Source organism: Rhagoletis zephyria, unplaced genomic scaffold, assembly GCF_001687245.7.
Source record: "Rhagoletis zephyria isolate East Lansing unplaced genomic scaffold, Rhagoletis_zephyria_1.1 Rzeph_scaffold_03167, whole genome shotgun sequence".
In the NCBI taxonomy this organism is placed as follows: Eukaryota; Metazoa; Arthropoda; class Insecta; order Diptera; family Tephritidae; genus Rhagoletis; species Rhagoletis zephyria.
Window position 1 is genome coordinate 2,651 of NW_016160251.1, and position 24,089 is coordinate 26,739.

The 24,089-nt window shown below is 33.0% G+C and overlaps 2 protein-coding genes across 3 annotated transcripts; both read right to left on the reverse strand.

Annotated features, from left to right (window-relative positions):
• Positions 1–353: 353 nt before the first annotated feature.
• LOC108368525 (apolipoprotein D-like) lies at positions 354–22,976 on the reverse strand. Of its 2 annotated transcripts, none has more exons than XM_017623371.1 (6): positions 22,643–22,976; positions 19,609–19,717; positions 19,336–19,466; positions 19,026–19,105; positions 18,303–18,404; positions 354–941 (listed from the first exon to the last, which is right to left on the reverse strand). In XM_017623371.1, the coding sequence occupies exons 1-6, from the start codon at positions 22,663–22,665 to the stop codon at positions 574–576; spliced, it is 813 nt and encodes a 270-aa protein (XP_017478860.1). In that variant the 5' UTR covers positions 22,666–22,976; the 3' UTR covers positions 354–573. The 2 variants fall into 2 exon arrangements, with proteins under 2 accessions (XP_017478860.1, XP_017478859.1); XM_017623370.1 differs by lacking the exon at positions 354–941 and adding an exon at positions 15,563–16,123.
• On the reverse strand, positions 7,642–12,927 carry LOC108368526 (apolipoprotein D-like). Its single transcript, XM_017623372.1, has 6 exons — positions 12,796–12,927; positions 12,584–12,698; positions 10,471–10,601; positions 10,315–10,394; positions 9,890–9,985; positions 7,642–7,931 (listed from the first exon to the last, which is right to left on the reverse strand). The coding sequence occupies exons 1-6, from the start codon at positions 12,816–12,818 to the stop codon at positions 7,801–7,803; spliced, it is 576 nt and encodes a 191-aa protein (XP_017478861.1). The 5' UTR covers positions 12,819–12,927; the 3' UTR covers positions 7,642–7,800.
• Positions 22,977–24,089: the final 1,113 nt, after the last annotated feature.

Genomic DNA, 24,089 nt, shown 5'->3' on the forward strand with positions numbered 1-24,089 from the left:
TCGAAGACACATTTTTTCCTTCATAATCCGAGATTATGTATATGTTACAGTCGAACCCCAGTTTCGAACAAACTAGTCTTGTCTAAGCGAAACTATTTCTACCTACACTCTACGTATAGTACAAACCGGTATGGCCTGGGTCAAAGTGATCTGGCTTATGTCCGCGCGCAGCCTAGACTTAACTGTTATTTCCTATCGGGCATAGGCCAGACCTGCTTGGTCCAGGCTAGTACTAGTTTAATCTATACAAAATTAGTTTTTCCGAAATTGTGTTTCACCAAACTTGCGTCTTCGCACAAATACAACTAAAAATAGGCAGATTCAGTTGTGCATAAATTCGAAAAAACGACTTCAAAAATTATGTTTTTGTTTTATTAAACGATACCTAACACTACTAAATACAATCTAAATAATACTCTCTTTACTTAGTCCAATAAAATATCAACCTCAAGAAGGCGTAAAAAGGATCGCGATAAAAATATTAGTATAAAAAGTCAAAAACCTCATTTAAGCCAAAGCAAAGAACCACGACACCATGTCGACGATGCGCTGCCAAATGCGCCTAAACAACTCTCATGCCATTTCAATAACATTGGCCGCCGTCTCCGCTGTGTTATCCAATTCATCTATGTCAGCTGGAGTGGGACTTTGGGTGCTTGTGGCTGTAGCAACTATGGGCTTTAATACGGAAATAACATCGTCGGCTGCCTCCGCTTGGTTGTTGGTGGTTTTGTTGATTTGATTAGCATTGTTGTTGGTGTTAGAGTTATCACCACCAAAATGTATATTCACGCCATAACTGGGATACACCTCTGGGCAATTTTCTTGATCGGCGATCAGCAGGAACGATTGTGGTAAATTATTGTCCTCCATGATTTTCTTAGCTGTACTCACAGCTTCAGGTGAAGGCTTACGTTCGCGGGTCATTATCCAAAGTAGTTCTGAAAGTGAAAAGTATTTGCATATCTGATTAAAAGTATCGTAATATTTAGAAAGAATAGCTAATTTAGTAGAGTTATGAGTAAATAAAAAGCACTTAAAAAAAACATTGGCCACTAAATTAAGCGGTGGCTGGCAGTGCGCGCTACCATTATTCTGCAGGGCCTGAGTTCAAGCCCAATTCAACCCAACAGCAGAATGCAAAAAAAAAACAAAATATTTTTTTCTGATAGCGATCGGCCCCTCGGCAGGCAATGTCAAACCTTCGAGTGTATGCTGCCATGAAAAACAGCTGCTCATAAAAACACAATCATCTTTTGTTCTAAAAATTAATGAACATTTAAAAAAATGTTTCCGAAAGTTTTTATTATTTTTTTCAAAAGTAAACTAGCTTATTTTGGAACGGCAAATTCGGATACAAAGCCCAGCCTTTTATCTTTGACAAAATTATTTTTTACACAATTAATTAGCGGAAAAAACGGCAAATTCATGGGTATATGCGGCATTTCTTTCATCACGTTGTTTCGCTAAGTTTATATACATTTTTGTATACATTAGGGCGTTAAAAAAAAAAAGTAAAGTCGGAATTTAAATTAAATAATAGTTTTGGTAGAAATGGTATAGAATTCTTGAAAATTAAAACTTTTTGGGCAGAACACTTTGTTTCTATTTATTGAAGAGACTTCAGACAACAATATCTAATGGTTTATTTAAGCATTTTTTGTTACTAACTATTTTTATAAGACCCCCAAAAGCCACAAAAAATGCAATAAAAAATCCTTAGCATTAAAAAATAGTAAAATAAACAATTGAGTACTATTACTGGTACTCTTCTGAAGAGAAGTAGAGTTTTCCGATCAAAAAATTATGATTTTCCAGAATTTTATGCCAATTTTGCGAAAAGTTGTTTCCCCCATATAAAATACATAGACAATTTTGCGCGCTTTGAGCGACCTCCAAATATTTTTTGATTTAAAAATAAAAAAACACAAAACTTTACTATTTCCCATGCATTTTTTTTCCACCCTAATGGTCATATATGTATATTGGAAAAAGCTACCTTTCACATCATCACATCCACTACCCACTTTTTATCGCGTCCTCTTGAAAGAGTATTCTTAAGAACATCGTTTCTAAAAATTGTTGCAAGCTCGGCATAACTTCTGAATTGAGTTCATTCAAAAAGTTCAATTCGTATGCTTTCTACTGTACAAACAACCGAATAGCGTGCATGGACAGAAAAGGGAATGCGGAAGAGTTGCCAAAAGCGACGGATCGCCGCGTTATCATCACTTTGTATCAATTACATTGGCACATACATATGGATGTGTATGTATACACATCAGTATGTAGATATGTGAGTCGGCTCAAACCATTCGTGTTAACGTATGCAAGTAGGTATTTATATATTTGTACTAGACTATCTAGAATTATGGCACGCTTTAATTTATGTATTTGCGACGAGCATAATTGTTTTATGGATTGCATAATAATTTTTTTTTTCAGCACCATAATTGGAGCAAATAACGGATTTGATTTCTTTTGTCTAAACAGCTATTGTTATTTTTCTTTGTTTGAATGGACTGTATATCCGAAATTTTTCGAAAAATATTAACTTATGCACTGCGGGTCATTAGGATAGCACCCCTCTCTATGTTGGCATGTTTTTTTTATACCCGAACGCACTTGTTTGTACACAAGGGTATTATGTGTAACTTTTTACATTTGTGTAAAATTTTAAAATCGGACTTCCACCTAGAATATGCTAAATTTCTATAAAAAATTAATGAATGATGAACAAACAAAAGGAAAACTGTACATACTGAGAATCAAAAGGGTAACGTTATCATAATATACATAGAAACGCCTTAATTTCTCTTCGTTCAAAATCCATTTTTGTAGCTCCTACACTATGAAATTAGTTACAGTATTCAATAAAATACAGGGTTTTAAATAAATTTGGAGCAAACGAACTAAATTTTTTAGTGAGGATTTTCATCACTCCATTAAGGAACATAAATGTTAGATAGGACCTTTCTATATTAAGGTAACAATATGTATTTTTTTTTTTTTATTTTATCAACTTACTTGTGTGCGCAAATGCGGTGATGTTTGTACAACTGTAGACCACACTGTATGACTTGTAATCAGTTCCAAGTACGATGTAGTTTGGTATATCAACGGAATTGGCTACAAATACAATCAAAAATCAGGTGTTAAAGTCAAATTGAAATATTAATGCTTTTATAAGTTTCACAAGTCTAAATATGTGTACATAAGTCCGTACCAACTTATAAGAAAACAAAAAAAAAACAGTTCTACGTACACCTCTAAATCAAAAATATTTTTGCAAATAAAAATTTTTTCCCAAACCTAGAGGTTGCCTTTTTACATTTTTCGGTGACAAATAAATTCAGCAATAAATATTATTTCAAATAGTTGTACTGGAATGATCAAACTACTTCCTTAGCAAAAGTTTAATGATTGAGATATGCTGGGACAGTACTAGAAAAAAGGCGACCCCCAAGTTAAGCCGAAACAAAAATAATTTAAAACTGCCTTCGTATTAGGGCTGCCAGGTATCGAAATACTTTATTGATAAAAGTTTAATGATTTTTGGCGAGTTTTAATTAAGTGACATTAGGGTGGTACGTCAGCGCGTTTAGGACTGAGATATGGAGGGTAAGCACAAGAGCGGAACAAACAATTTTTTCTAGTGACCAGAAACCCGCATATTATACTTTAACATCCGACCGTACCTATCGAAGATATGATGAAAAATGTTGAAACACGATCAAAAAAATTGGCCAAAAAAAAAACGATCTGAATTGCCTTGAAAAAGTACTTTAGACTAAGGCGTACTTTTTATGGTACGATCTAATGCACAATAAATCATTAGATATTTTATATGCAACAACATTTGTGCCCAACTACTTATTTATTAACCAATTTTGTAAATTTTGCCTTTCTTTTATAATATAAATTATGAAAAATACTTACGAAATTTGCTGAAGAGCACATTTATTTGCGATGGAGCAAGCATACGGGCAACACCTGTGGTATTTGTTATGTGACCGGTGCTAAATTATTAAAATGAAATCAACTTTTATTAAAAGAAAATTTGGCAAAAAGAAAATCAATCATAAAATACTAATCGCAATTGAAGATAATTTTCTTAACGTTTTGCTAAATATATATAAGTAAAAACCATCATTACAAAAAATACTATTTTTTAAAAGCCTCTACCAATATTTTTCAATTTGTTTGGACCTTACATTCCAAAACTTTTAAACAAAATCAAGTTCTCGTACTCACATTGTATTAATCGATGTATTCAATACACCAATTGTGTTGTTGCCTTTACTGCTGTAACGCGCAGACATGCAACGTTTAGCGATTTCAAAGATATGCGGATATTTGGCATATTCATACCAGGTGCCCATGTACTGAAAAGATAAACATTTTTTTTTTAATTATTTCTTGTTTTTTATTTGAAGATATGCATGTATGCATGCATGTAATTTACTTACCGCATCAGCATTAAAATCTGTGGGCACTTTCACCGCTGGACAACTGCGCGGAAATGGTACTTGTGCCACTACCAGTTGGGAGATTAATAGCATAAATGCTGCGCAGAAACTAAAAATATTAAGACTAATAAGTAAAAGATATGCATGTAGATATGTTTAGGAATTCACATTCAATGAAGATGTGTTACACATCCAAAACTATTCAGCGCCCGTGTGGTCGCCGTCCGGCTACAAAGACAAAGCCTTGGGCATCCGAAAACCCTCCAGCTTGCCACAGAGCCCTCGTCTAGGAACGTCAGAAGGCATCTCAACAAACTCACAGACGAAGTCCAGAGGTTCATAAGACAACGTCCGAACTCGACTTACACAACCTCCCGACCTGTGAATGCTGTTTTGAGAACACAGCCACCTGACGTAGACGAGGCAGAGCTTCATGAACCTCGGAAGACTCGGGAGACTCGCATCATTATAGCTCTACGATGCTCTGGCTACTGCAGCAGGCTGAACTCCAATCTTAGTAGGATAAATGCACATGTGACCAATAAGTGCCCGGCATGCAGAGAGTCACCTCACGACTCCACACACGCCCCTCTTCCTAAGGACAGATCCAGTTGGATGGCATACTTCGTGAGACTCAACTAACAGGCTTCGTATGGCTCCTGTCAGTTGACTCTCACGACAACTATTGAGGGATAAACCGATCTAGGCAGGGCTAAGTGGCCCCTGTAATAACAACAACTAGGATTTATACGATTTTATTATTCTTTAAATTGACATATAAATAAATAAAAAAAAAATACCAGTAATTCATTTATGCAACAAACCTTGATTGTTATTTTGGTATTTAATAAACACTGTAACTCCTTTGGTATATCCAATAACTTTGTTTGGGTAGTCCTACGTACAAAATACTTTGTGGTTGGTCAGACCATAATATATGGTTAAGCACATTTCATGTCACCAGTAGTCGGGAAAAGTATTGGCACAGTGAATTTTTCGCCATATATGCGAAAGTTTTTTATTCTAATTTAATTTCGATAATTTTTTATAAAAATATAGTTCATTTTACACTAAAAAACATAATCATAAAATCTCAAACTTTTTGCAAAACTCAGGAAAATTCAATAAATTTTGCACACTTATTTGCAAGTTTCTATTCAGATCTTTTAGAAAAAATTCTAAGTATGCAGTTTTATAGTCCACTCAATTTTAGTATGACAAAAAGCAACTTTAAAGTTGCTAGAAAATCGCGTTGATTTTAGGTAACTTTTTTTCAGAGTGTCCCATAAATGATACCTATTGCACCTAACCTTCTCAAACCTAATATAACTATAAAATAAATTTCGGGATTCAGTTCACCTTCTGACGATTTTCTGCTGTATGGATTCCTCTCCGCCTTTTAGCATACATTCTAAAAGGTCATGCATTTTGATTCCTAACACTTTTTAAGAACTTGTTGGATAAGTGACTTTTTAAATTACCTTAGTTGGAACTTGATATGCATTTTGTTCAATTATTTCAATTTGTCTTCCAATTTTTTTTAGTACTCTTCGTTTTATTTCACTTTGAGATGCACAAAAACAAGGCCGGTTGACTTATGTATGATATTTGTTTGAGCCTTTAATTTTCATTAATCTTTTCGCTTAATACACTATTTTTTTTTTCACTGTAAAACCGATGCTCCTTGGATTTAAAAACAAAAATTTTTCACATCTACTCCTAGTTTCGTCAATACAAATACAATAAACAGTTCTGTAACTAGCTTGGTTAATTATGTTTTAGAATTGAATAGTTGAACGCGCCACTGCCGGATATCAACTAAAAGCTCCTCATGCGACTTGCGCATAATTTATAGCCACATTCAATAAAGAGCAATAGCAACAACATCAATGTGCCTTAAATGTCTAGCCGCGTAACGTCAATAGAATTGATTATTTGATTAAATACATAATAAAATAAAACGAAAATGATTAATAAAAAAAAAATCTATGTATTTATTATAAACAATTTGTAAAGAACCGATGGCTATCAATGCATCTCGTTTTACAAATTTCTATTGTATAAGTACCAGCGTAAATACGTAAATATATTTATACTTATTACGGACGTATGTGTGGCTAAATTTTTCAAGCTGATATTTCCATAACCGAAATGATTGTCAGTGCAATCGCTTTTACTATAAACAAACTTCAAAGGAATACTACTCGTTATGCTACAATTGACCCATTCACAGATTGAATAATTATTTTCGACATTATTAATGAATTTACAGTTAAATAAGTGATAAAAATCAATTACGTGACATTCTGACACGTGATATGGCTAATCAGAAAAATAAGACACAGAGCAAAGGGAAAACATTTTTGCACAGAGCGCTTCAAGTTCCAATGGGTTTTAAGTGTCTAAGTAAAATTTTTAATATTTTGTCAGTGCAGTTTAAAAATGATAGATAACTTCTATTTGGTAAAATTTGATTTTGGGTTTAGAATATCCACTGAAGCCTATCCCAGTCAGAACTTTGTTAACATTTTCTGAAAGTATACCCATTCAGTAATAAAAACACTCGAAGGATTTGTAAAAGTTGGCTAAAATTTTTATTTTACGGCCTACGAAATTTTTCATGTCCCGGCCTAAGTAGTTTTCAAAAAAGTGTAAAAATTGTTAAAATAAATACCTGAGCGAAATTAAATGTTAAAATGTATTTATGTAGTAAAATTTCATTTTCTAAATTCCGGTTTTAATGAAAAACTTATTGTGGAAAAGCAACAATAATTTGAAAAAATTGTAGAAGTGATAGCTATTTCGGAAATCACCACATTTCCTCATCAAGAAGTCTGATAGGATTAGAACCGACGATCCCACAGAATTCTTACTGAAATAACTAAAAAATAACAAAACTATAGTTTTTATTAAAAAAACTTAAAAAAAAGTGTTGTTTTATTTAAAAAAAAAAGTTATTGCTAGAAGTTTTCCAGGTTCGGTAGATTTTTTTCAAGTGAATGGTAAATATTTTTTTTTTTGGTCAGTGGCAACCCTGTCTGTGATAACAAAGAATTTTGCATCGGTTTATTTAATTTAAAGTTACGAAATATTAAATTATGAATTTCAAAAAAGGCGAAGCTAGTAGTGTAATCCCCTAGGATTCGAATGTCCTCCGTTATAAAAAATAGAGTTTTTGCAAAGCTTTTTTCAAGTATATTTACGCTATATTTTATAGTCAACAATATTTACACATTTATCTATAGATTTTTACTAAGCCAACATGTTTTTCGTTATTCCGCGTCTGGTTTTCCTATTCGAAATATGCCAAATTTGTATCGCTTCAAATTATTTATTCGCAATCCAATTGATCGGTTATTTCCAAGGGACTCAACGGCAAATTTTGCGCGACAATTGCATCTTCTGCCTTTTTAACGACTGCTGGAGATGGAATGCGATCGCGTGTAAGGATCCAGACAACCTCTGTAAAAAAAAGGAAAAGCAAAGTTTTACGAATTAGAATAATATTCATTTAATCATTACTCCACCAAGACAATGACTACTTGAAACTACCTTTAAATTTAAAAACTATACAAATGTCATATCGAGCCCTAACCGCCAAAATAACGTAAGCGACATTTTTTTCGAAATTTTCTTTTTGATGCAGAAATATTGCTAGAGCATCTAGATGCATTTCTGCATCAAAAAGAAAATTTTGAAAAAACTGTCGATTACGTTATTTTGGCGGTTAGGGCTCGATATCTATCCTCAAGTAAGACTTTGTTTATTTCTAAATATAGCAATATTTATGCCAAGACAATAATTATATGTATGTATGTATTATATGTATCTATGCAATGCTAGAATATGCGTTGTAAAAAGCGTTTGCATACATATTTAATTGCATAAGTGTGTATGTACACTAGGGTGGCACAAAAATGCACGCGAAAAAGTGAATTCCGAATTTTAATGCTCTCAACCCCTAGGATTGTTCCGTATCTAGAAAAGGTATACCCCTGTTTTTTATTTCGAAATCACTATAATATTTAACAAATTGCCACTAAAGCGATTTAAGCGGTTTTGCAAAAACATCGACGATACGTACATACTTAGTTCGCAGTAGAAATACGTGAAAAATAAGTGAAATCTTTCTGCAACACAAGTTTGTCATTTATAAGGAATTGACATATTTTAAGTGTAGAGATGATTATGCCACACAGCCATGCGATTTTGTTGGAATTTACTAAAGCTATGCATGTTTCTTTTTTGTTCTTTCATGTGTCAGAAAAATGGGCTTAATCCATGACATCTAACATACATAAGTACGAGTATATACATTACTAGTCGGTCTGACTGCTATAAATACAAAAACTGAAAGCCATACGTGATATTTAATGGCTCAGACTGAATATACATAGGTACACTAAGTACTCTAGGTAGGATAGATAAGGCAAGGGTTAGGATTCGTTGAAAATTGCCTATTGTAGGCCCTGCAGCCGGCTTCACCGAATAGGGCGAATAAACCGCCGATACTAAGTACGTCTACCATCTCTACACCACCCTTACACCCATCATCAACCTATTTTGTATCTCTTTGATAACTCGAAGCCAAAGAGTAGGACCGCATACGTAATATATTCTCCCTCTCAAAGATGGCGCTATACAACTATGGTTATACATATGTATCTCTGCCAATCGCATCTGAAAGAAGTGGCTATGAAATTAGCCGTCAGACCCACAGTGCCAGTGCTGTGGGGGACTAGATACTTCGCTACACCGATGGATCCAAAATCGACTACCGTGAGAGAGTGGATCTACTCTGAAGAAGTCGGTCCCGGTTCCCAATTCTAAGCGTTCGAAAAATGAAAAGTGGAATTCACCATATTGTCTAAGTCAATAACATTCTATATTACCTGCGTTTCTGGACATACAAACATCAAAGCCAATGAGAGAGCTAATGAATTGACGAAGGCATGAGCATATTTAAATCTAAATCTGACGTGATGTCACTGACATAGCCTCTTCGGATACTCGAAAGTGAAACTAATCAGTTTAAAAGGGATCAAGGAGTCTCAATTTGACTAAAGAATGACGAACAAATAGATCCTGCTAAATTCAATAAATGACGCCGAATAGTAGCAACCATCGTAGGCATTGAAATATTAAGTAAACACAAAATACACTGTGAAAAGAGTTTAGTTATGTCGACTAAAATGTTTTTCCCAAAACATGATTTGGTTGTAGTTATAATATTTGGCTATAGTTGCCAAATCATGTGTTGAGAGGAATATAGAAAGGTACATACATAGCAGCACATTCTTTGAAAGCTGTTGCGTCCTATTGCCTTTAACTTATTAATTACTGTTGCTTCTTCATATTGTTTTCTGAGCAACGAAAGATCAGAAATGTATACCTATGCTCGTAAAACATAATCGACTTACTTGTATGTGCAATTCCCAAGTTTGTGCAGCTGTAAACGACGGCATAAGTAGTATAATCGGTAGATAAAACCCAATAAGGAGAATCACCGGAAAGAGCTGGAAGGAGTACAAAAAGACGTAGGAAACAGTTAGAGAGTCTATCATATTTCTTTCTCCTTTTTTTCAAATAAGAAGCATCATCGATTAGTAGTAAAAAAAAACATAATGTCGGATTTCCACTGGGCATTGAATAACAAAAATTGCAGTGATGAATTACCACTAGGCATTAGATACGTGTCATTTAAGAAATGTTATAAAATATTAATTTAATGCGCAACTTTGTCAGTATTTCTTTGTCGTTTAAAGCACAGTCGAAATCCGGTATAATGGCAATTCGACATTATTATAATCGCATTTAGACTACTACAAATATTATTTATACTCACCGGCTAAGCCATTGAAGCGAACGGAGAGTTTGCCAGGTCCTTCGACTGTTGCGATTCCTTCAATTGATTGCCTTACATTTCTTTGCAAAAAAAGAGCAACCAAACAATTAAGAACACTTAAGTGAAGAAGAACTGAAAACAGCTGAATCAACTTACAGTTTCGTAGTTTGTGTGTTGAGCACCGAAACCTGGTCGCCAGCTAAAGCACCATACTGAGCTTGGATACATCTACCGCCGGCTTCAAAGATGAAAGGATATTTGGCATATTCATTCCAAAGACCCAGGTACTGTAAAGACACAATTTATTAATTTAGAATAATTTATGGATAAGGCCATAAATATATAAAAGAAAAATCAATCCGAGGTCTTTATTTGAGCAACAGAAACCAAATCAATACTTTTTAGAATGTTTACTGCCGGCCCGTTTGTGAATTGAACTGAATGCCGAAAATATTCTTGTAGAAGGTTGCCACCTGTTCAAACATTTTAATTTAATTGATTTGCTACGGTATATTAAAAATTGCAATACGGGTACTAAATTAAATAAATTTAGCAAAGTTAGCTGACCAAAATATTTTTGAGGAGTGTGCCACCTGTTTAAAAAGTGTATTCACTTAAAATGATAGAATAAATTTAATATTACAATACAGGTATCAAACTAAAGCAGTTTAAGGAAATTTACGGTCGAAAATATTTTCAAAGCGAGCTGCCACCTATTTGAAAAATTGATAAAGTAAAGCTAAATGTTATAATACGGATGTCCAATGAAATCTTTAATAGCAAATCATATCTTCAACTAGCAAATACCCCGCGTGCTTCGCAGCGCCTTCAAAATATTTTTGTTTAATTACTCCCTCTCTCAATATTAAAAACTATTAGTTAATATCATAGTATTTGTAAAGTATACAGATTTTTTCAAAGGAAATAATTTCAAAATATCAATATTATAGCTTAAAAAATATATTTATTATAGGAAGGGGAAAAATACGTATTTGACACAAAAATATAATTTATAGTCGAAAATTAAAAAATTTAAAAAAATGTGGCAACTCCAGGAATAATTTCTTACTTTATTGCCCATATAGAAGGAAGGTGAAAAATAGATTTTTGGAAAAAAATGTCTCATATATCCAAGGAATTAAAACAGTGTGGCAACCCTGACGGAATTACAGGAAATACCTTTAAAGTGTCAAACTTTTTCTTTATTAACTAGAAATGAGTAGAAAACAACGGTATTTGCAAAAATATTTAGTATTTACCCAAAGTTAAAACTAATTTAAAAATAAACAATATGGCAACCCTAAAACAAAAAATGTCTGCTTTGTAAGCTATATAAGAGGAAGGTGGAAATAAATGTTTTTGTAAAAAATTTAATATCCGAAAACTAAATGAATTGGATTTTCAACATGGCAACCCAAGGAACATTATCGGAAATGCTTCCAACTATCAAGTTCTTATTGACATTATAGGAGGAAGATGAAAAATATGTACATATGTATGAATTAAAAAAAATGTATATCAAGTCCTTTAAAAATTTTGCGTGGCATCCCTTTTTACAAACATTTGTTACATTAATTTGTTCCTACTCTCCCCAATTGCCACCTTAACCGTCTGTGAAAACGATTTTGGACGCGCTCTTACTTTACCTCTTCCTTAATTACCCTGCTCTTGAACTCTCAGTGCATACGTACATAGCTATATGTACATTAGGGTGGTCCGTATATGTAGAAAGTAAATTTTTAAATCAGATTGCCTAAGCCTCAACCCCTAAGTCGATCGATGCCGTTGTAGTCGAAGATATCACATATAAATTTTAGTACCGATTGGAGACGGTTAAGGCCTGTCGCACAGGGTGAAAAGCTCAGATTCCTCTATGGCTACCCAAAACCGATACTACCATAAAAAAAAAAAAAAAAAAAAAAAAATATTTTTAATTTTTTGAGGCCTTGGAAGCATTTAGCCTCTGACACCTTTTCAACATGTCTTAAGCGACCAATCGGGACCAAAATTTATACGTATGTTATGTCTTCGACTATGGTAGTATCAATTTTGGGAATTAGAAGAAAAAAAAATTAATTTTAATTTTTTGAGTCTCTATAGAGGAATCTGGGCGACAAGCCTTAGTCGTCTCCAATCGGGACCAAAATTTATATGTGATATCTGTGATCATGTTATTACCGATTAAGAGGTGAGATTGAAGAAAAATCATCAATTGATTTTAAGGACCACCCTAATGCACATATTATTTCTTTATGCGAGCACTACTTACTTTAGATGCATCAAAGTCTTGCACCGTGGTGATAGTGCGGGGGCAACGGCCCAAATTGAAAACCTGACTGGCCACCATTTGGGTGGATGCTAGCAAAATGACTGACAAGCAGGCGCTAGAAGGATACAAAATTATTAAAAAAAAATGTAAATATTGAAAATAACAACAAACAGTTATTTATGTGCTTCATCTTAAATATTTGTGAAACTTACAGGTTCAATTGTTGCTTCTGCATCTTGGTACGGATTTAGTTTTAACTTTGTGTATTTTTTGAAAACAAAACTCAACCGGTCTTTAAGAACTCACTAAGAACTTCCAACGAATTCAGCGTGCCAAGTAGCAATGTTAGCGATCGGGTGAGTCGCGGTTTTATAGCAAAGCGTCGTAACCGGTTTTGTGTTTTTTTTTTTTGTTTTGCCGGTAATTATACGCCACATACTAAATAAAAAAAGATATATCTACATATGTACGTATACTCACTCACACTGGCTCGCGAACAATTGCTTTATCTAAAGCTTAGTGTAATGTCAATATTTACAAGCATATCTGTGATCATTTTGTCGCTTACTTTTGTTTTGATAGTTCCATACTTATTACAAGTTATTGTCGCTTTGTCGCATTTTCACAGTTCAATATTAATTTTTAACACTTATGTAGCAAGAGGGCTAATTAGTGGGTAGCATGCCTGTAGGAAACCGTAATGTAACGTCGGGGTGGCATGATGGTAATTTCGAAAACTTGGTTTTTCGAAGCTACACTTAGATTAGCTTCAGGTTAGCATTTCGTTATTAAGCCATCTAATTTTTGCTTTCCGTTTTGTAGGCAAAGTTTTTCGGGCATTTTTTATTTGTTTAATTTGGGTATTACATATTTTTGTTTTATTTATAAAAGAATATCCAAAGCAACAAAATTTTATGGATTTCTTTCTTGGCTTGTTTTCGAGGCTTTTCTAGTTTATTAGAAATTCTTCGTCACTTTCTGGTTTTATTCGGGACAGTCATGGATTTTTATGGGCTTCAATATTTTCCCATAATTTTTCAAACATTTTCATTATTTTTATTCTCAATTATTACTCGATAGTGTTCGGAACTTTTTCAGGATTTTATAGCATTCGCTCGAGATTTTTCTGGTTTCTTTCGATATTTTTCCAGTCTTGTTTGGGTGAACGTAATTTTTAAGATTTTAACCATAAACTTCGTGATTTCCCTATTTTTTAAGATTTTTCGTGTTTTTTTTTGGTATTTGTGGAAATATCTTCAAAACTCCTCGAAATTTTCGTTTTGGTTTACGGTAAAATTTTGTGATTTTTTCGAGATCAAGTTTTTTTATTTTTGAGATTTTTTTTTCGAGTTATTCGAACTGTCAAATTTTTTTAGGATCTCATTATTTACCACAGTTTTTCACTACACTTCGACACTTTCTTTTAAATATTTCTTTTGCGAATTTTCGAAAGTTTTTCGAGATTTTGTGGGACTTTCCTTGGACAACTTCAAAATTTTGCTGGTCTATGTAATATTTTTCTTGACTTACCGTATTTATTCGGAACTTTTACTAATTTGTGGGGCTTGACAGGAATTTGCAAGAATTTAGATTTTAACTTTTCATTCCATGTACTCCCATACATAAACACATATGTAGGAAATAATAATAATAATATATAAAATGGTAAGAAAATAAAAAAAAAATCATCTTGCTCGATCTATCGTTTACTAAAACTTTTTGCTAATAAAATAATTGTTAATGAAAATCTTTCCTATAGGGTCCGCTGCCTTAGGGTTCGTCATTACGTATGAGTAACTTGTGAGAAGAAACAAGTCAACAAAAGGTCTTATCAAAGAGGGGTGGTACATACAAAAATATAAAAGATTTAACACCTGTTTCCTTATCGTAGTTTATTTTGAATACATCCAAATGCATTCGTGTTCGCGAATATTAGGTAATATTTGTTTAGGAAAGCAAATTAGACTGCTGCCTTACAAGTGTCATAGAGATAACGTAACAAACAAATGTTCTTTTAATTACTTTTATTTGTAAATTATGCCAAGCTAAAAAAAAATTTATAAAAATTATATAAATCAACTGTTGCACGTAACGTCATTATCCGTTGTTTCGATCTGATGTAAAGGCTTATGACGCTATCAAAAACGTTAATTGGGAGCTTGTGTTTTCGAATATTAATTAATTTCTTGTAGCATAAGCCCTGTGTAGTTATATGTATGGGGCGAAATTCCTCAGTGTACCAGTGTAACATTTTTTGTAAGTATTTTGTTCCAATTCCATCGCGTTATTGCTATGGTTACTGGTAACCAATGTGTAAAAGAATTTTTTTCGACCGCGGTTTTTTGTCAAAAAAATGGTAAATCTTTTTAAAAATGCAGACATTTTCTTTATTGAAAATTGTTTGCAAAACAAAATTTAACAAAAAATTCTAATTCCAGCAAAAAGTAAACTTTTTGATATATAAAGTTTTTAATTTTTTGAACATCTGACCCCCTATCCATTATAGCACCTGTAAAATAAGTTTGCACCAAAAAAGTTATATACCGTTTTAGTTGTTTACATACAAAAGATAAGAATAATTTTTTACCACAGGTCCAATTTCGAACTTCGAAGGCCCACATCTCGATTTCGGCGGCTAATATTTAGTCCCGTGTCCATCTCTAGTTTTGACCTAATGAAAACCAAGCACAACATATATTTTTTTGGCTATTACTAAGCGGCTAATGGTAAACAGTGCGCGATTCCAAAAAAATATAAAAAGGCGTCCGACCCATAAGAGCGGCCAAACAAATAGTAAATACGAAATTGTTTAGCAAAAATATTTTATACTCAGGAGTGAACGGCGCACTTTTTTCCCCTTGTAAGGTGTCCGGTTTAATGTACACACGTCTTTGGAAAGCTTAGATGCCCATTTAGCCCTAAAGACAGCTGCATTGTGCAATACTTCTAAAAACAGCTCTTTGAAAAATTATGCTTTTTATTTAATCAGGTACTTAAAACTACTTAATACAATCTAAATAATACTCGCATAAAAACTTAGTGCTATAATAAAAGCCGTTAAAAGGCTCGTGATAAAAGTATTTGTATAAATGGTCATAGAGCTCGTTTAAGCCAAAGCAAAGAACCACGACACCATGTCGACGATGCGCTGCCAAATGCGCCTAAACAACTCTCATGCCATTTCAATAACATTGGCCGCCGTCTCCGCTGTGTTATCCAATTCATCTATGTCAGCTGGAGTGGGACTTTGGGTGCTTGTGGCTGTAGCAACTATGGGCTTTAATACGGAAATAACATCGTCGGCTGCCTCCGCTTGGTTGTTGGTGGTTTTGTTGATTTGATTAGCATTGTTGTTGGTGTTAGAGTTATCACCACCAAAATGTATATTCACGCCATAACTGGGATACACCTCTGGGCAATTTTCTTGATCAGCGATCAGCAGGAACGATTGTGGTAAATTATTGTCCTCCATGATTTTCTTAGCTGTACTCACAGCTTCAGGTGAAGGCTTACGTTCACGGGTCATTATCCAAAGTAGTTCTAAAAGTGGAAAATGTGAATAAAAATTGTTAAAATTTAGAAATAAGAGTCATTAGGGCATAAATACATAGTTAAGGGGAATTAAAAAGCAATTTTTGAAAATTTTTATCGATCTGTAAATGAATTCACTGGCGCTTCTTCGCGATCAATAGAAGTGAGTCGATATCGATTTCGACGCCGAACCAGAGTAGGCTTGCTAATTTAGGACAAGGAGCCCTATTTATAATGTGAAGCTCAACTTATCTTCCAAGGGTGAGTAAAAGAAATTGTGGAAGATTTTGTGTCTGAATTCCCCGGGGTATACATGAGATGAATAATTTTATCTCAATGATGCTCTCAGATTTCATGCTGATTCTCACTCGCTAAATATTACTCGAAAATGAGAGGCAAGGAGTTATTATAGGTGCTCGCTGCTCATCTCCAAATTTCTTGCCGCGGCCTTCGTATACCCAAGAACATATTCCTAGGGAAAAATTTTCTTAATATGCATCTCACGTACTCGCAGAAGTTTATCCATGACACCCTCTCGGGGTTTCTTATAAATTCCAAATATATGTAATTTTATACATATAATTTGTGCATTAGGGTGCATCCCTCGCCATACAAAAAAAAAATNTTGCAATTTTATACATATAATTTGTGCATTAGGGTGCATCCCTGCCATACAAAAAAAAAATCCAGTACTGGGTTTCCTTCGAAATAATAAAATAATTGTATGCTAAGACATCCGCTTCGGAAAATTTAGTTTTTTATATAAAACAAGTTTTTCAAGACAGTTTTTCCAATGATAGAAGAGTTTACCGTTAAAAACGTCTGCACAAAAATATTTAAAAGTTTTATCAACGGAATCAAATAAATGACATTTTTTTTTGTATGCAAATTTTAAATCGGTCAAATAAATTTAAATATTTTTTCAAAATAAAGCGGAAGTCTCAAAATATAGCAAATATTATAATTTCGATGGAAAAACAGTACCGGATTTTTTATTTTTTTGTAGTGAGAGTGTTGCGCCCTAATGTAAATATATTATATGCGAAACAGCTACGTTTCACAAAATCATCAGCTTTTCCCCATTTTCAATTGTGTCCCTTTAGGAGGTTTTTTTCAGAAAGTTAAATTTTTATGTTTTCTACTGTTTTCGATAACAAGCAACCGAATTGCGTGAGAGGACAGAAAAGGGAATGCGGAAGAGTTAACTAATGCAACGGATCGCCGCTTTATCATCACTTTGTATCAATTATGGATTTGTATACAAATGAGTATGTAGATATGTGAGTCGGCTCAAACCATTCGTGTTTACGTATGTAAGTATGTATATATTTGTATTTATATTGTATTGTATGAGTACCATTAATCGCGTATGGCTCAAATTAATTATGGCACGCTTTAATTTATGTATTTGCGACGAGCATAATTGTTTTAGGGATTGCATAATAATTTTGTTTTTCAGCACCATAATTAGAGCGATTAACGGATTTGATGTCTATTGTCTAACAGGCTGTCGTTCCTTTGTTAATTAGGTTTTGTTATTGTAGGAATCGCGTGCAGGTGCTAGGTGTTTATGAAAAAAAAAGAATAAAAATGTCAAAATACAAATTTCGCATTTGCTTAATTTAGACCCACTGCGTCATAAAAGCATTGTTATTCACTAGGCTAGGTAAACCAAAAAAAGTTTGTAAGTTTACTTCGAGAGGATTTGCACTTCCCAAGATTTCAAAAGAATTGTTTGGATGCGATGAAATTGAATTCTGAGATAGGGTGTTTTTCAAAAAATTTTGAAAGTTTCCTGAGATAGGGCGTTTTTGAACTGGCAGCCGAGGTAGGTCGATCTTCTACTCGATATATATGTAAATGGAAAATTATACTGTCGAAGGTATCTGAGGTAGAAACTTAGAATCTAACCTGAAACTTATATTCTGGATGTACAAGGCTACTATTATACCAATATCAATCACTTTTTAAATGGCCGATTTCTTTTTTCAATACATGTGTACATACATAAAAGACCTCTAAAATTAAAAACTACAGATTTTTTAACANTAATCACTTTTTAAATGGGCAATGTACATACATAAAAGACCTCTAAAATTAAAAACTACAGATTTTTTAACACAAAATTTAAAAACAAGATTGTTTGAGTATTGGATTATAATTCTTTTTTTTATATTTATCAACTTACTTGTATGTGCGAATGCGGTGATGTTTGTACAACTGTAGACCACACTATACGACTTGTAATCAGTTCCAAGCACGATGTAGTTTGGTATATCAACGGAATTGGCTGAAAATTAAGAACAAATTTGTTAACAAGTATTTAAATTTATAAATGTGCTCATATGTATGTATGCGTGTATATGTACTAGAGTGGTTGTTAAAATACAAACATTAAAATTTGGTATGGCACCTCCTTATTTGGCTCTTTATCAAAAAAAAATCGCCGAAAATTTTAAAATTAAAAAAAAAATATATAGGGGCGCTATTAGTGATTGAAATTAAAAAAAAAAAAATATGAGAAAATTCGACAAAACTTGACAACGCATAATTTTTGTTTACTTTTGTTCAACAGCTGATCGCTTTACAATTTTCATGATTTGACTAGAAGAAAAAGTTCGGGTAAAATCTTGCAACTTCATTCTCTACACAACTCTCCAAAAATTGTTCTCATTTACAGGATTTTGGAGTACGGCAACATTTTTTCTGTAACTTCCTGCAAGTTCGCGTAAACACCTGATAGTTCGTGGAGTACTGGATCAAGGCTTGAATTTGTAAGGATAATTGAAAAAAAATTTACTAAACAAAAAAATAAAAAAATATATCTTGAAATGATAAAAATTTTTTAGAAATTTTCCTGTTTTATATAACCACTCTCTCACGTTACTTATAAATTGTAGAGAATACTTACGAAATTTGCTAAAGAGCACATTTATCTGCGATGGGGCAAGCAAACGGGCAACACCTGTAGTATTTGTTATGTGACCAGTGCTAAAATATTAAAATGAAATAAACTTTTACTAAAAGAACATTTGACAAAAAGAGAATAAATCGTAAAATACTAATCGCAATTGAAGATCATTTTCGTAACATTTTGCTAAATATAAGTAAAAACCATCATTACAAAAAATACTATTTTTTAAAAGCCTCTACCATAATTTTTCAATTTGTTTGAACCTACATTCCAAAAATTTTAAACAAAATCGAGTTCTCATACTCACATTGTATTAATCGATGTATTCAATACACCAATTGTGTTGTTGCCTTTACTGCTGTAACGCGCAGACATGCAACGTTTAGCGATTTCAAAGATATGCGGATATTTGGCATATTCATACCAGGTGCCCATGTACTGAAAAGATAAAAAATTTTTTGAAATTATTTCTTGTTTTTTATTTGAAGATATGCATGTATGTATNAAAAAATTTTTTTTGAAATTATTTCTTGTTTTTTATTTGAAGATATGCATGTATGTATGTATGTAATTTACTTACAGCATCAGCATTAAAATCCGTGGGCACTTTCACCTCTGGACAACTGCGCGGAAATGGTACTTGAGCCACTGTCAGTTGGGCGATTAACAGCAAACATGCTGCGTAGAAACTGTAAAAGAGTGAATGCAATTAAAATATTACTAAAATTTGCAAGTAAGAAAGATGTATGTATAAACCCTGCAAAAAAGTTTGCGACTAATCTCTCATTAATTAGTNGCTGGACAACTGCGCGGAAATGGTACTTGTGCCACTACCAGTTGGGAGATTAATAGCATAAATGCTGCGTAGAAACTGTAAAAGAGTGAATGCAATTAAAATATTACTAAAATTTGCAAGTAAGAAAGATATATGTATAAACCCTGCAAAAAAGTTTGCGACTAATCTCTCATTAATTAGTCGCAACTTGTCTCATACGGGTACAATTGGAGATCAATAAGTCCCCGTCTCTTCTCTAACGGGTCCTATTAACGATTTAATGATATGTACGCACATATTCAATTAAACTTCATGTGCGGCGTTGGCACATAGAGAGAGTATTCGCTTAAAAAACTGAGAATTCCGGTTCAAATTGTAGCTGGCGCACATTTTATTTATTTTTATTTTTTTTATTTTTTTAACGTGACTAGTCGCTTTTTATATGCGTTCAGATATAAAGGGGAACAATTAGTCTCTTCATAGGACATGCTCGAACAAAAACGAACAGTTTATTCCATATAATGAGATCAAAAGTGGTATTAGTCGCATGTTCCTTTGCGATTGCTCCCGGAGTCATCCCGGATTAGTCGAATTTTTTGCAAGGAAGATGCTAACATTATGCATACATACATATGTATTTATTAGGTTTACTTGGTTAACCAACTCTTTTGATATATACAGTATCCTTCCTGTCGCTGAGATTCCGAAATGTACTTAGCCTTTTCGTTGGCACTAAACGATTTATTCCAACAACCCGATGGTAGGTTACCTAATTTTGTATTTGATTGAGATGGAACTGAATTCTTATTGCCGCACAAAGGTTTGTGGTTATTAAATTTTGTTTGAAGAATTTTGGATATTTTTAACTTATTTATAAAATATGCATTGAGATCGTCTTTATATTGAAAAATTTGTATGAAGAGAAAAAATCCGAACTCGATAAGTAACAGGGACCCTATTAGAATACCTTGAGCATCACGTGAGTCAACTTAAGACATAATTGAGTTATTTACTCCTCTTCTTCTTTTGACTATACATATTTTGTCGACGCAGTTTTTCTGAAACCGGGATAGCCGCGTATTAATGAAAATACGATTCGTTTGATAGATTTTCACTTACTGTTAATTTTTTAATATTTGCAATGTTTTGCGTAATAAATTTTTTTCGTTAAGTTTTAATAGAAATATTATGCATCAAATGGCATATCAAGTAATGATTTGAAGTTTTACTAAATTTAGGCAAACTCGACAAATTTTCACCAAAATCTTCAACTTTTAAACTTTTTTAGAATTTGTTTGAGTATGCAGTTTTGTAGCTCACTCAATTTCAGCGTAATAAAGTGCCAATTCTAAGTGGCTGTAATCTACCGTTAAATTTTTTTACGCTTCCGTTGGCATTCTACGGTGTATACCTTACACCAGGTATGCTCGTTTTGGGCCGCAAGGATCAGAGAACGGCAGTCTGGCTGAACGAGGTAGCATCAAAATTTCGTATTAGAACAGACAATTGTCAAACGTCAAAAAGGTTGACGATGGAGTCTCGATGCATAGCATGACTGTATTTTCACTTAAAAGCGCTGACGAGACAGCAGAGTTGGTCACTGGTTTGTTAAAAGCGTAGCACAATTGCAATCGCTGAACTACTTAATAAGAAGATTCAATTTTATTAAACCTTAATTTTGCTACCTTATTTTGTTGAGAGATAGAGAGTATTTTCTAATTATTGTTGGCAGGCTACGTGAATAAGGAGTAAAACCACTTTAAAGGCAAACTCTATTTGTATGAGCCAAATTGGCACATAGTGTGAAGAATTTTTTCCACAAAATACAAAGAAAACTGGAAGTTATTTCTATATAAGCAAAATTAGTGTTTTTTTTAAGGCTTACGCAAACTAGGGATATGGTGGGAATAGAATATCCGTCATGAAGAACAGCAAATTGATCCGAAAATTGCCAAAGAATATGACAAGTTTAGAAAGAGTGAAGCACGCCATAACAAAAACTCGCTAATTACAGAAAATCATGATATCCTTCTTAACTTTTGCCGAGTTTTATATACCACTGTATCCATTCCTTACCGCGATCCAAGATAAATCATAAAAATATAATTTATTTCATTTTTGCAAAACTCATGAAAGTTCAATAAATTGGCATACAGATTTTCAAAATTTTCAATACAAACTTTTTTCGAGTATGCAGATCTGTAGCCCATTAAATTTAAGTACCCAAAATTCAAGCTGTAAGTATTTACAACTTCACGCGCACATTTTTACCATTCAAAGTACTTTCGAAATTGAAGAAAATACCTAAAAAGGTTGTCTAAAGTCAACGGTAAGTCTCAGCTGTTTTGAACTTGAACTTTATTGAACTAAAATTTAATGGAATACAAAACTGCATACCCGAAAAAATTCTAAAAAAAATCTGATTAAAAACTTGCAAATCTTTATGCAAATTTATTGAACATTTCTGAGGTTTGCACAAATTTTAGAAATTATATTTTTATGTTTTTTATTATAATATGAACTATATTTTTTAGCGGAAAACAGTTTAAATAAAAGTTGTTGCATTCATTGCAAAAAAATTCTCTTTGCCAACACTTTTCCGGCAATGTACATATGTATGTATATACCATACATGTAAGCTTGGTAGATTACCGCGAAAACCCGCGAATACCCATTCATGGAAACGCGTAAATTCCTCATAACCGCGTAAACCACGTAAATAATTCGATATTCCATACAAAATTAAGTAAGTTTACGAGGTTAACATGGTTACGAGCCCCCAAAATATATTTCGAGTTCATACACTTTGAACGTATACGAATAGGGTTTTTTAACTTACCTAACTCGAAGCTGGAACTGCATTCCTTTTATTGACTTAATCTTTTTCGAAAAAAAGCTAAATTCGCTATGTGTTTTTAATTAACTATATTAAATTTTTCCTCGAAGATTTTAATTCACTTTCGTATTATTTCACTTTCAGATGAACATAAAAACCGCCGATGAGTTAAAAATTATTATTTTTTATTTTAGTCTTTACTTTTTCAATGAAAAAACGATGCTCCTTGGATTTAAAAACAAAAATTTTTCACATCTACTCCTAGTTGCGTCAATACAAATACAATAAACAGTTTTGTAACTAGCCTGGTTAATTATGTTTTAGAATTGAATAGTTGAACGCGCCACTGCCGGATATCAACTGAAAGCTCCTCATGCGACTTGCGCATAATTTATAGCCACATCCAATAAAGAGCAATAGCAACAACATCAATGTGCCTTAAATGTCTAGCCGCGTAACGTCAATAGAATTGATTATTTGATTAAACACATAAGCAAATAAAACTAAAATGATTAATAAAAAAAAAAAAAATCTATGTATTTATTATAAACAATTTGTAAAGAACCGATGGCTATCAATGCATCTCGTTTTACAAATTTCAATTGTATAAGTACAGCGTAAATATGTAAATATATTTATACTTATTACGGACGCAAGCTGATGTTCCCATATCAGAAACGGTTGTCAGTGCAATCACTTTTACTATAAACAAACTTCAAAGGAATACTACTNAGCGTAAATACGTAAATATATTTATACTTATTACGGACGTATGTATGTGTGGCTAAATTTTTCAAGCTGATATTTTCATAGCCGAAATGATTGTCAGTGCAATCACTTTTACTATAAACAAACTTCAAAGGAATACTACTCGTTATGCTACAATTGACCCATTCACAGATTGAATAATTATTTTCGACATTAATAATGAATTCACAGTTAAGTAAGTGATAAGAATTAATTACATGATATGCTGACACGTGATGTGGCTAAAAAAGAAAAATAAAAAATCAGCAAAAATGGCTTAGCAAAATATTTGAATTTTTCTGTATGTACTTTGAAAGAGTTGAAGAAATTGGATTTGTTTTAAATCTTTTTTTTCAATTCAATTAGCGATTTATCTCCGGCAAAAAATAAGAGCTAAAAAAACATAATCAGCTATATACATATGGGGCAGAATCTGACTCGGGATTGATTTTTGTCGGAAATCAAAACCGATACCTGTTTCATTTGATGTCATGAAAATCTATCGGACTTCGATCTTTCCAACCTGAGCAAACCCGATATTCGAATCACCTATTTGCATAATAGGTATGTTTTCTTTCACGATGGTTTGTACAGAAGAATGAAAGTTTGTGCTAAATACCGATCTCGAGGGGAATTACACGATTTTTACTGGATAAAATATTGAATTTTTAGAACTTTAAATCGGCAAAACATAACGATTAAA

Coding starts and splice junctions, on each gene's coding strand:
- LOC108368526 (XM_017623372.1), bottom strand. CDS start 12,818: ATGCAGAAGCAACAATTGAACCT. Junction 12,699..12,795: donor CAGAAGCAACAATTGAACCT/GTAAGTTTCACA, acceptor GTATCCTTCTAG/CGCCTGCTTGTCAGTCATTT. Junction 7,932..9,889: donor CTTGGGAATTGCACATACAA/GTAAGTCGATTA, acceptor TTTTTTTTACAG/AGGTTGTCTGGATCCTTACA.
- LOC108368525 (XM_017623371.1), bottom strand. CDS start 22,665: ATGCAGTTCCAGCTTCGAGTTAG. Junction 19,718..22,642: donor CAGTTCCAGCTTCGAGTTAG/GTAAGTTAAAAA, acceptor ACTCTTTTACAG/TTTCTACGCAGCATGTTTGC. Junction 19,467..19,608: donor CGGATTTTAATGCTGATGCT/GTAAGTAAATTA, acceptor TTATCTTTTCAG/TACATGGGCACCTGGTATGA.